Source organism: Psammomys obesus, unplaced genomic scaffold, assembly GCF_907164565.1.
Source record: "Psammomys obesus unplaced genomic scaffold, mPsaObe1.curated_primary_1811, whole genome shotgun sequence".
In the NCBI taxonomy this organism is placed as follows: domain Eukaryota; kingdom Metazoa; phylum Chordata; class Mammalia; order Rodentia; family Muridae; genus Psammomys; species Psammomys obesus.
The window spans coordinates 25,706,852-25,719,618 of NW_026585504.1; the positions used below are offsets into that span (position 1 = coordinate 25,706,852).

The following is a 12,767-nucleotide window of genomic DNA, read 5'->3' on the forward strand; positions in this document are numbered from 1 at the left end:
ACATACATACATACATACATACATACATACATACATACATACATACACACATATATATATACACACACATATATAACATATATATGTTATGTAAAATTACTTTTTAAAGTGGTGGAAAATTCATAGCTATGCTTCTGTGTTGGTACTGATAGTATAAGGTTAAATTATGAATTTCTTTTTCTGCTAAGCCTAGGGAAAAGGCTAACTGTGTATGAGAACCTGAGTTCAAAGCCTCAGAATGTGCACACAGATGTTCCCACAGAACCGTAGATGATATATGTCGTTCCACACCTGTGCTCTCTGGGGAGTAACTGCCATACCGCCTTTCCCTGCCCCCAGGATGCTGGGTGGGAAACTGACCATTTCTCCTGCAGGCCAGTCCAGGTACTGTTTGCTTCTGGACAGGAACAGGGGAATCCCCGGTATGAAAGGTTCCATTTCTCTCAGGAACATCTAGAGGTTCCGGGTGCATCCTGAGCATTAGGCAAGGCTTCCAGTCTCACTAGGGGAGGTGGAAGTGAGTTTTCCACTGGGTGTTACGGTGAGCTCTTTTAAAATGAGATTGCTGCTACCAGATGGCAGTGGAAATTCAGGAGTTGCAAAAGCCTGTGATGATAATGCAGTGACATTGCCCTTCTTTAAGCTGCTGTATTAACTGCAGGGGTATGGGGGAAGGCCCGAAACAGACCTGAAGGCAGGAAGGCGGGTCAGTAAGATGCAGTTCCGGATGGGATGCAGGTCAGTGGCTGCCGAGGCAGTTCCACACACCAGTGAATGGTGGAAGCTTTCAGAGCAAGGAGCTTGTGGCCGACTGACTAGCAGCCAGGCCCCTGGCTGCCTAGAAGCTCCTGTCGGTCTGGCCTGTCTGATTGGCAGCCAAGCCTTGGGAATTCAGCAGCAATACTTTCCCCAGAATAATCGATGAATCACAGGCAGTCATGGTAGAGAAATGGATAAGAGAGCTTTATTTCCTGGATAATCCTTGGGCAGTGGGAGGAATTTTGAGGGTGAATGTGTTTGGTTCTCTCGGGCTAGGGGTGCCAGGGATACTTAATCTACATGTAACAAAACAGCTCTATTATAAGAGGGGAAAGCAGTACTTAATTATCTTAAGGGTGGCAGAGACTCTCCAGGTATAGTTAAAGGTCATTGGCTGAGAGCCAAGACTTATTAGTGTAGCGAATCCCCAGGCAGTTGCTGAACAGGTTTCTTATCAAGAAGGGGTCCAGCCTGTAATCTTCCCTGAGACCTATTGATGCTCCTTAAGGGATCTGGTGTTCCCCAGATCAGGGAAGAGGGAACCCCACTGAGAAAGGGAGTCTAGGTCTACATAGACCTAGCTCAGAGGCTATCCGGAAATGGCAGGCTTAGACCGTAATAACAGTGTTCACACTCATAAAAATTCGCAAGTAAAAAATATGTTAAAAATTTTGTACATTTTTATCATGCTTACATCTCTCTCTGTCTTCTAGCCATCCTCTTTTTATTTCAGTAAGATTTCTTCCAGATAAAGTAGTTCTTTCTCCAGTTAATATTCAAGGAACAAACACATTAATCTATTTCAGGAATTTTCTTTCTTGTGAAGCTTGTACATAAAATTTTGAACATATGTACTTAAATATGTTTTAAGTCTGTTTGTTAATCTTAGGCTATTTTTATTGTGTCTAGTATTCTTATTGTCTTTATTTTATATTACCAGGGACCTTATTGAAACAGTCCGTTAAACTAAAAGCACGACTTTACGAGAGTCCTTAGAGACTACCCTTACTTCCAAATCAGCCTTAGCCAACTAATTTGTGCGCACATTTCTGATGGTCCAGATTGGGTTTCTTGCTCAACTGTGTTTTTACAAATTCTGTTTATATGCAGCCAAATTAAATAGCTAATAAGATTGAGATCTAGTTCCTACCTTGAATACCTAGAATGATCCATGTATTTTAAGATATGCATCTAATATATTCTAGTGTCCAGGCAAAAATATTATTGGTAAATACTTCATTATTCAAAGAGTCATGATTTGGATGAAAAATAATAGTTAGTTAGAACAGAGGCATTTTAAAAATTATTTATTTACTTTTTTAATTATAATATAATTGAATAGTTCCCTCCTTCTCTTTCCTCCCTCCAAACCCTCCCATATACCTGTCCTTGCTCTCTTTCAAATTCACAGCCTCCTTTTTTCATCAATTGTTGTTACATACATATTTATATACATAAATATAACCTGCTCAGTTTATATAATGTTTCTTGTATGTCTTTTATACTTCTTTTAAACAGTGGAGAAATTTAAAGCACCCGAATTGTCTTACTTTGGTGGTTTTTTCAAACATATGTACCTAATTTAATGCCAAGTTTAGAATTTGCTTCAGATATTTAGACATAAGAAGCCCTTGATTTTTTTTGTCTTGTATTTGTCAATTATTTGTTTTCAGATTATATTTCTTTTGTTCTGTGATTATTTTTAGGAGTATCCCTTCTCATTCCCACATTCATTATTATCTCTAGATTTCATTGAATGTATTTCACAATATCAGTATGAAGTGAGCCACACCAATTTTTAGCGATCTCCAAGGATGAGAGGTTATTAGAAATAGTACTAACTTTCAGCTAGCTAGCTATAAAGCACTGAAGCTCACATCACAGCAGTGCAGCCAGTTCCATTTCATGGTGAAATGTAAATGTGTCTTGGTTTTTCAGTTTATGCAATGGATTATTATGCTGATTTTCTGATCAGGTTTGTTTGTTTGTTTGTTTGAGGTTTTGCAGGTTTTTTTTTTTTTTTTTTTTTTATTTACTTTTTTAGTAAATCCAAGACAATTCTGGAAAAAAAAATCAAATTTATGTCAAACAATACTATTTTAATGTTTTTCCTATCTCTTAAATTATCTGCTTCTGCGAATTAAAGTAGTTGAAAACAATGTTATGTTCATGCTTAAGAGAAATTTTCTTTTTCTATGTTGGTAAGGTTTTTCTGGATATGACATTTGGTTCAGGAGGACACACAAAAGCCATGCTGCAGAAGGAGCCCGATATTACTGTCTATGCCTTAGACCGAGACCCAACGGCTTATGCTATAGCTGAGCAGCTTTCAGAAGTATATCCGTAAGTAAAACTATTTAATTTTGGTGCTGAGTCTTACCAAGTTTGGTTTATGTCCGTGAAATTTCCTTTACTTTGAATGTTGTTCTGTTTCCTTCCTACTGGCTATTTCACTGTTCACACCCACCCCTGCAAAAGAAAGAATCAATATAAACAATGTTTTTCGTGCCATATAAATTAATGGCATTAATGCATGTAACCTTTCTAAATCTGTGGGATTAAAATATAAAAAATGATTCCAGCATACAAGAGTAAAGAGACTTGGAAATTTTCCACAAAAAAATATTTTGGCAATTAACATATTGTTAGGAAATCATCCTTTTTAGCTTTGTTTAGTGATGTTTACCTCTTGTGCATACTGTTCACCAAGCTGAGGCCAGTTGATCTCAGTTTTGAGCCTGGAAACTCAAGGCCTCCTGGACAAGATATGAAGCCATCTTCTTAAAATATTACATAACACAATACAAGGCAAAAATTTAGTAGTTACTGTGAATAAATTTATCAAATTACATTAAGGAGATCTTTCAGAGTTTATGTGTCAGTATTACACTAATGCACCTGTTTCTTTTTCTGGATTATTTCTGAAATTATTTACAGAGTGATTTATCCTTTTGGTTGAATGAATGAGATCTCACTCAGCCACCTTAAATAAATAAACAGGATCACAGAGATGGCCCAGCAGTAAGTGTGCATGCCTCTAGGCCTGCATTTGAAGTTCAATCCCCACATGACAGAAGGACAGGACGAACTTCTACAAATTGTTCACTGGTCTGTAATCTCCCCCTTCATGCCACAGCACACTCACGGCTTAAGGAACAATCATCCTTTAAAGAAAGAGTGTTTTACACACTGAAATCTATATAGTGTGGTGTTTATATGACTTCCTATCAGAAGAGAAAGTATCATGGAGCTTAGCTGACTGTCTCCAGATTCAAGGAGTATTTTCAGGAATGAGGATTTTTATTCTCTCATGCTTGGCATCTGGAACTAGGAAAACTGACTAGAATTTCAATGTATGTGAACTCATTATTATTACTGCTATCTTAACAATGAAATGCTGGTTTTGGTGGAACCGCATAGTGTAGACACGGGAAAGCTTATCCAGAGTCTAAGAAAAGAGATATGCCATATTTAGGTCGGTAGTATTTCCCACTGCTTCTCTCAATTAAGTTCTCAGTAATGTACATTCTTCTGAAAGTGTATCACCTCGATCTCATGTTCCCTTTGCTTCTAAAAAAATTTTAAGAATGTATTTTAACAACATGAATGATTCTCTGTTTCTGCAATGTAACAGAGATGTTATATTTTAAGCAGATTTTATTTTACCAAGTTTAATATTTTTCACTGGTAGATGTGGAAACTGTTAGTGTTAGACATATAAAAGAAATATTATTTAGCTACCTGTTTTTTTTAAATTCCATGTTAAACAAAAGAATATGAGAAATAATTTCAGTTTTTCCTTCCTTCCTTCCTTCCTTCCTTCCTTCCTTCCTTCCTTCCTTTCTTTCTTTCTTTCTTTTTTTCTTTCTTTCTTCTTTTTGTATATGTGTATGTGTATGCCACAATGCACATGTAGTGGTCAGAGAACACCTTGTGGAAGTTCTTTCCTTCTACAATGTGAGAACATAGAGTCAAACTCAGGTTCTATGGTTTGATGGCAAGCCTTTTACCCACTGAGCCATCTTGCTGGCTCAAGGAAACAATCTAAATATAAAATATTACTTAAATTATGGACAATTGGCCATTATTTTCTATAAAGGTATTAGTTAAAGTAATATACATGGATTTAACTTTTATATTTATAAATTTAAAAGGCCTGATGAACGTAAATAAGAATCTTAAAGGGGAGGGAGGGTAGGATCGGGAGGGGAGAAGGGAGGAGCTTATGGGGGGGATACAAAGTGAATAAAGTGTAATTAATAAAATAAAATTAAAAAAAAGAATCTTAAAAATATTCATTCATCTTTTTGTTATATTTATTTGACCAATACTTTAAATCCTCAAATAAAGGCTAAAGAAATGGCTCAGCCATCCAAAGAATGTACTACTCTGGCAAAAGTTCTATTTTCCATTCTCAATACCCGTGTAGGGCTGGTCAGAAGCTCCATAGGATCCAATGTCTTCTGCATTTTGCTGATAGCATGTACCTTATTCACACATGTACCTTATTCCTACCCCTACAAACATTTCTTCACCCATACACGTACACATAATCAAAAACCCGTTTTCCTGAAACACATTTATCTATGTAATCTACCTTTAGAAAACATCTTAACTTCATATTAACTGATATTTGTTACTCATTTGAATGATGTATTCTTTAATTTATAGTAGATAAAAAGGACATCTGTTCAAATAAAAAAACAAAGGAAACTTGTGTGACCAGATGTCAGGTCATGCTGTAAAATGACTGTAATGAACTCAGTATGACACATATTGAGAATAGACTGAGTGGGTTGGTAGAGAATTGGGAAACAAATTTCACTAAATAAAATAATTTAATGGAAGATACAAATACATATACTCATTGAGAAAGCAGCATAATATTTTAATAAATAGGACTGAAATGCCTTTTAGCTTTATAGAAACAGTGGCCCTTTATTTTTATATTGTATTAAAAAGTGATTTCCAACAGAGGGAAAATATATGAAAAAAATGGTAATAAAGTTCCTAAAAGAAAACTGAATAGACCACCTAGGTAATTTAACTATGAAAAATTTGCCTAATTGCAGTAGCAAACCTATAAATAGTAACTTAGGAATCATATTCTGTAAAATAAAATTCTAGCTATAATGTGGCTATGCCAAAATCATTTCTGGGAATATTGGGTGTCTGGGTGTTTGATTTAATGGAATGACATTTTATCTTCTGAAACAAGTAATCACAGTTTTTCTTAAATTACACAACAGAATAAGTTGACATTTTAACGCAAACATCTTTTGAGAATATAACAATAATTACTTCACTTCATGTATTTATGTTGCTCTCATTTTAAAACTTTACATTTCTGAAATTTTTCATATTCTTTACCATGTCAAAACTATGTTAGAAACCAGCATTTTCTCTGAAAACTCAGCAATTCTTGTGAATAGAGAATTTTCTGTTAACTAATTTAGCTCGTTCAGAAAAGATGACATGTTCGATTGCCTGCCTTTAGAAAGCAGGACCCTTCCCCTGTTTCTGAAGACTAAGTTGAGGAATCACACTCAAATTGGAGCAGCAGGGCACTCATTTAGTCTCAGCTTATTGGAAGATGGAGGTTGGAGGTGATTTAAAAATACATAGGATTCTTTTTAATGCCTTGAAGAATATGTGTTCCATATATATAAATTCAGAAAATATAGAAATGTTTGAAGAGGGAAATAAAAATTATGTTGATTGTATCATTGGGTTATAATTTTAAAGGGTAGCTTTTATTGTATTAAGTAATTTTTAAAAGAGAGCATCTTCAACAAATGGGGCTGGTCTAACTGGATGTTTACAAGTAGAAAAATGCAAATAGCCCCATATTTATCACCCTACACAAAGTTAAAGTCCATGTGGATCAACAACCTCAACCTAAAACCAAACACACTAAACCTGCTAGAAGAAAAAGTGGGGAGAGCCTTGACCTCATTGGCACAGGAGACAACTTCATGAAGAGAACACCAACAGATCAGGCTCTAAGGTCAATAATTTATAAATGGGATATCATAAAATGGAAAAGCTTCTGTAAAGCAAAGGACACTGTCATCAGAAGAAGGGACAGCTTACAGACTGGGAAAAGATCTTCACCAACCCTACATCTGACAGAGAGCTAATATCCAGAATATATAAAGAACTGAATAAGTTAAACACCAACAAACCAAGTAATCCAATTTAAAAATGGGTTACAGAGCTAAACAGAGAACTCTCAACAGAGGAATATCTATTGACAGAGGAACACTTAAAGAAATGCCTAAAGCCCTTAGTCATTCAGGAAATGCAAATCAATATGACCCTGAGATTTCACCTCACATCCATCAGAATGGCTAAGATTTAAAACTCAAAGGATGATGCATGCTGGAGAGGATGTGGAGAAAGAGGAACCCTCCTCCATTGGGTGGGAATGTAACCTTGTACAACCACTTTGGAAATCAATCTGTTGCTTCCTCAGAAAATTAGGAGTAGTGCTACTTCAACATCCAGCTATACCACTCCTAAGCATGTACCAAAAGGTGCCCCGCAATTCATTAAGGACATTTGCTCAACCATGGTCATAGCAGCTCTGTTCTTAAAAGCCAGAATCTGGAAACAACATAGATGTCCCTCAACTAAGGACATCTAGGCACAGAAATTGTGGTACATTTACACAGTGGAATACTACTCAGCAATTTAAAACAAAGAAATCATCAAATTTGCAGGCAAATGGTGGGAACTAGAGAAGATCATCCTGAGTGAGGCATCCTAGAAGCATAAAGACACAAGATATATACTCATTTATAAGTGGATAAGAATCATATAATATATGGATAAACATACTAAAATCTGTACAACTAAAGAAGCTAAACAAGAAGGACCCTGGGTAAGATAATCAATCCTCATTCAGAAGGGCAAAATGGATAGACATCAAAAGTAGGAGAAGACAAGAAACAGGATAGGAGCTTTCCACAGAGGTCATCTTTTTTTTTTTTTTTTTAAAGATTTATTTATTATGTATACAATGTTTTGACTGCATGTACACCAGAAGAGGACACCAAATCTCATTATAGTTGGTTGTGAGCCACCATGTGGTTGCTGGGAATTGAACTCAGGACCATCTGGAAGAGCAGCCAGTACTCTTAAACCTCTGAGCCATCTCTCCAGCCCAAGGTCATCTTAAAGACTCTGCCCACCAGGGTATCAAAGGAGTTACTGAGATTCATAGCAAAACTTTGGGTGAGTGTGGGAATCCTTATGAAAGAATAGGGAGATAGAAAGACCTGGAGGGGACAGGAACTCCACAAGGACAACAACAGAGCCAAAATACCTGGGCTGCAGAGTCCAATACTCCAGCTAAGAACCATGCATAGAGAGGACCTAGAATGTTCTACCCTATTCAAAGGAAGCCCATTGGCTGCTCAGTTTCCAAATGGGTTTCCTAGTAAGGGGTACAGGGGCTGTCTCTGACATGAAATCCATGGCAGCTCTCTGATCACCTCCCCCTAGTGTGTACAAACTTTCCAGGCCACAGAGGAAGATGATGCAGCTAGCTCTGTGGAGACCTGATAGGCTAGGATCAGATATAAAGAGAGGAGGTCCTCCCTTATCAAGGAACTAAGGAAAGTGCATAGGGGGAGAAGAGGGAGGGTGAGTGGGACTGGGAAGAGACAGCTGAGGGGGCTGCAATGGGAATACAAAGTGAATTAAGTGAAATTAATTAATTAATTAATTAATTAATTAAAAAGAAGGGACAAGTCTTGAGTTGCTTCTTGTGCAACAGTGACTGGAAGTAATTTAGTTCTATTCTACAGCAAAGCCAAGGCAGGAGAGTTTGGTTTTGCACAGCAGCTCAGACTGTGGTTGCTAGGAAGCAGAAGAGAAGTCTACACTACCTAAAGCCCTTCTCTTGTTTATGCCATCTGGTCCTGGCTATGGGATGGTAGTCAGTACATTCAGGGCAGGTTCTTCTCTATCAGTTAATATTTGTACCCAGAGAGGTACATCACTCAAATAGATGATTCTCAGTGCCACTCAGTTGATAAGATTAACCATCATACATAATATCTGCCACAAATGGTAATTCCTCATCTTATAGCTGTCCTGACTCCTTTCCAATGTTTTCCTCCATTAGCATTATACAGCCAGCAGAGTTATCTTTAACTCTCCATTTGTCTCTTTTTTCTATTGGTTCTGATGACTTGTTTTATATAGTTCCTTTTAATGTGCTAGTCTCTTTGCTGTTAAGGATCTTTGAAAGTTCTGTTCCCACTACTTAGAAATATTCTCTTTTGGTCTAGCACTCCTACTTTCTTTACCAAGATAACATTTAGCTGGTTATGGGTGCAATTCATTTCCTCTGGAAATCATAATCGTTGTTCTAGACTAGAATAATACCATATTACCTGATACCAGTTTACCTTAAACACACTGTACTTATTAACAGTTATGATCACAACCATAATTAAATATTTATGAAATTATGTTATTCCTATCTATTTTGCCTAACAGTGTAAGCTTCATGAGACATAAGATACATGCCTTAATTTGTTTATAGCTCTCAGAACTTGGAAATGTCTTGGACACTAGTTAGTACAACACATGCTTATAAAATACACACATTCATCAAGCCTTGGTATTTTTAAACTAAAGTTCAGTGTTTTTGCTTACACGCACACACATACACACATAAAACCCAATCATTCTACAGAAAGATAACTCATGGATAAAAATTTTATTAACAAAAATCCCTTTTTAACCACTTTTGTGTTACCAACTATATGTGAAACGGTAATAGACTATCATCTATAGTTCAAAGACATCACTTTGTATCTTTGGACGGGCGGGGAGGTGGGGAGGTTCTGAGAGGAGACAGGGAAAGGGAAACCTGACCAAAATTCATTGTGTGAAAAAAATAGATTAAAATACATAAAACGAAAATATACATTTTGGACAAATATGTAGAATGTAGCCAAGTATGTCAGTGATTTTAAGGAAATTGTTTAATTAGATGTAACCTTAATTTAACTTCATATAATGCTTGATATTCCTATTTGATTTCATTTCACAAAATAGAATTAAGATCCAAGAAAACAATTTCATGACTTATTGAGAAGGCATACTAAGTAGTTTCTAGACCACCTGGTTATCTCAGTGTTTTTACCTGGAAGGTACTGTATTATATTCTTTTGTATCACTGTTACCAAACACATGACAGAAACAGGAGGGTAGATTCCTTCATCTCATGGTTTGGCATATTTAGTCCATGATATAGCGGCATCAGAAACTAGAATAGTGGAGAGTGGCATAGAAGGATTATATAAGAAGAGATGCCACTTGGAAACTGAACAGCCAATGGGCTTCCTTTGAACATGGGGTCAAGGTCCCCTCCATGCATGGACCTTAGTTGGAATATCAGTCCCTGCAGGGCCCCCTGGGCCCAGTATTTGGGCTCTGTTATTTCCTTGTGGAGTTCCTGTCCCCTCCAGGTCTTTCTATCTCCTTCTTCTACCATAAGGATTGCAGCACTGGGTTCCCTAGTAAGGGAAGCAGGGACTGTCTCTGACATGAACTTGGTGGCCAGCTCTTTGATCACCTCCCCCTGGGCAGTGCAGCCTTACCAGGCCACAGAGGAAGATGGTGCAGCCAGCCTTAATGAGACCTGATAGGCTAGGGTCAGATAGAAAGGGAGGAGGACCTCCCCTATCAGGGGACTAGGGAAAGGGCATAGAGGGAGAAGAAGGAGGATGGGTGGGTTTGGGAGGAGACAATGGAGGGGGGGCAGCACAGATACAAAGTGAATACATTGTAGTAAATAAATATATAAATAAAATTAAATTAAAAAAATAAATAGGAAGAGATAGAAGAGAGGAGTAAAGGATGGCTATAGGGAGGGACAACTAAAAAAACATTAAAATTCCACTTGCAAAACTATATGGAAACTCTATACTGATAAGTCTAACCAAGGACCATTCATGGAGATAACCTAGAACCCCTACACAGATGTAGCCCATGGAAGTTCAGTGTCCAAGTGGGTTCCATAGTAATGGGAAGAGGGACTGCCTCTGACATAATCTGATTGGCCTGCTCTTTGATCAACTTCCCCTGAGCAGGGAGCAGAGGAAGACAGGCCACAGAGGAAGACAATGTAGCCACTCCTGATGAAACCTGATAGATTAGGATCAGAAGGAAGGGGAGGAGGACTATCAGTGGACTGGGGCAGGGGCTTGGGTGGAGAAAGGGGAGGGAGGGTGGAATTGGAAGGGGAGGAGGAAGTGAGCTACAGAGGGGATACAAAGTGAATAAACTATAATTAATAAAAATAAAAAAAGATGGCTGATTCAGTTTTATGCCACTGGGCTATGTGCTTATGTTGTGATAATACTTTACTGCTTTTATTACTGTGACTCTGTAGTATAATTTGATATCATGTATTTGTGAGGCTTTCTGTAATTCTCTTCCTTCTTGAGATTGTTTTGGCCTTTGGGCTTCCATATAAAATTTAGAAGTATGTTTCTCTATTTCTGAACAATTTTTGGTTATTGTTTCTCCATCATTCTTGCCTCTTGTCTTAAACAGTTCATATATTATAAAATTAATTCCTATTCAGAAAGCAGAAGGAAAACTGGATGGCGTAGTGAGAGGACCTTGGGGACATGGAGTAGTATGGAGGTTGGCAAAAGAACAAATTAGGCATGAAAACGTTATAATAAAAACCTGTTATTTTAATGCTAACTGAAAAGTAATTTTAAAAGTTTTTCAAAGTAAGAACAAGACAAAAAAATAATTTCCCACGGGTCTTCTGTTCCTTGATTCTTTTCTTCTATATACACGTTCTGCTGACTTTCTGGAATGTGTATTTTACTCGCTGAATTAAGTTTGATGGTTTCTGGCATTTGCTTTTAGCCTTTGGTCCTGAAGCCTCATATTTTTAGAAGGCTAATTCTTGACTCACATTTATTATGTACAACATTACATTGATGATTATTTAGATCATTACTAATACAGGCTGGTATGCTTTACTTATTGCAAATAAATTATGGTTTTTATTTTCTAACGAATGCAAATATCTCTGCAGGCATGTATTTTAATATTTCTACACTGGCTCCCAATTAGTGTTATACATTTATTCGATTTATTCATAGAATATTTGGCTTAAAATTTTAGAAAACTGATTCATAGAATTTAACATGCATATTTGAAATGCAAATTATATTTACATTATGGTAACTATGAGAAAATGAATTAACTCCTCACCAAATTGAGATAATCCATTTTCATTGCCTACGTCATTTGAACATACCCATATGGTAGAAGATTAGAATAGCAGCAGCTTGCTCGTTATAACACTAGCTATACCTAGAAAGACTTCATTTTATTCCTTGGGTAAACAGTATATATTTAGAGGCATTTTTATTACGTATGAGAAATTTTTCTTTATGTTTTCACATCTACACTATTAAAAGAATGAAAACAATAGTTATATTTTCTCTATCTTCATAGGCTAATTAAATTAAAATGAATTTTCTCTAATTACATGTGTAATCCTCCTGTTCTTTCTACTCCCATTTTTGCCTGATATTTAAAGTAAAGCTGAAACCAACAGCTGCTGAATAACATTATCAAGTTTAATGTAGTGGCTTTTTTCCCCTGTGAGATAGCGTAATGTATGTTTAACTTACTAGTCAGTGTCCATTATACTGGCTGCTGTGTATGAGGTTAACAGCTTGGCCTGGGGAAGGTTCACAAGCAAGCCCAAGATCTGATCTTCATGGTGAATTGAAAGCTTGTTATCTAATAGACAAGTAAGCTTTTGGAAGGCTGGGAGTGTAAATCTTCATGGTGGGAAGTCTCAAGTATATTCTAAAGCCAAATTTAAATTATATTTGGAATGTGTACTCTCATTTTATTCCATTACTTATTTAATTCAGTTCAAGCAACTGTATTTTGGAGCACATATTACACCATCTTTTGGGATTTTACCTAGATTTAAAAAAAAGATCAACATAATC

The 12,767-nt window shown here is 36.6% G+C and overlaps 1 protein-coding gene across 1 annotated transcript in view; it reads left to right on the forward strand.

Moving 5' to 3' along the window:
* Mettl15 (methyltransferase 15, mitochondrial 12S rRNA N4-cytidine) overlaps nt 1-12,767 on the forward strand; it is a 187,268-nt gene that overhangs the window by 90,779 nt on the left and 83,722 nt on the right. Inside the window, exon 4 of the mRNA XM_055599252.1 lies at nt 2,966-3,102. Coding sequence (XP_055455227.1) covers nt 2,966-3,102 — 137 coding nt within the window. The remainder of the gene's footprint in view (nt 1-2,965; nt 3,103-12,767) is intronic.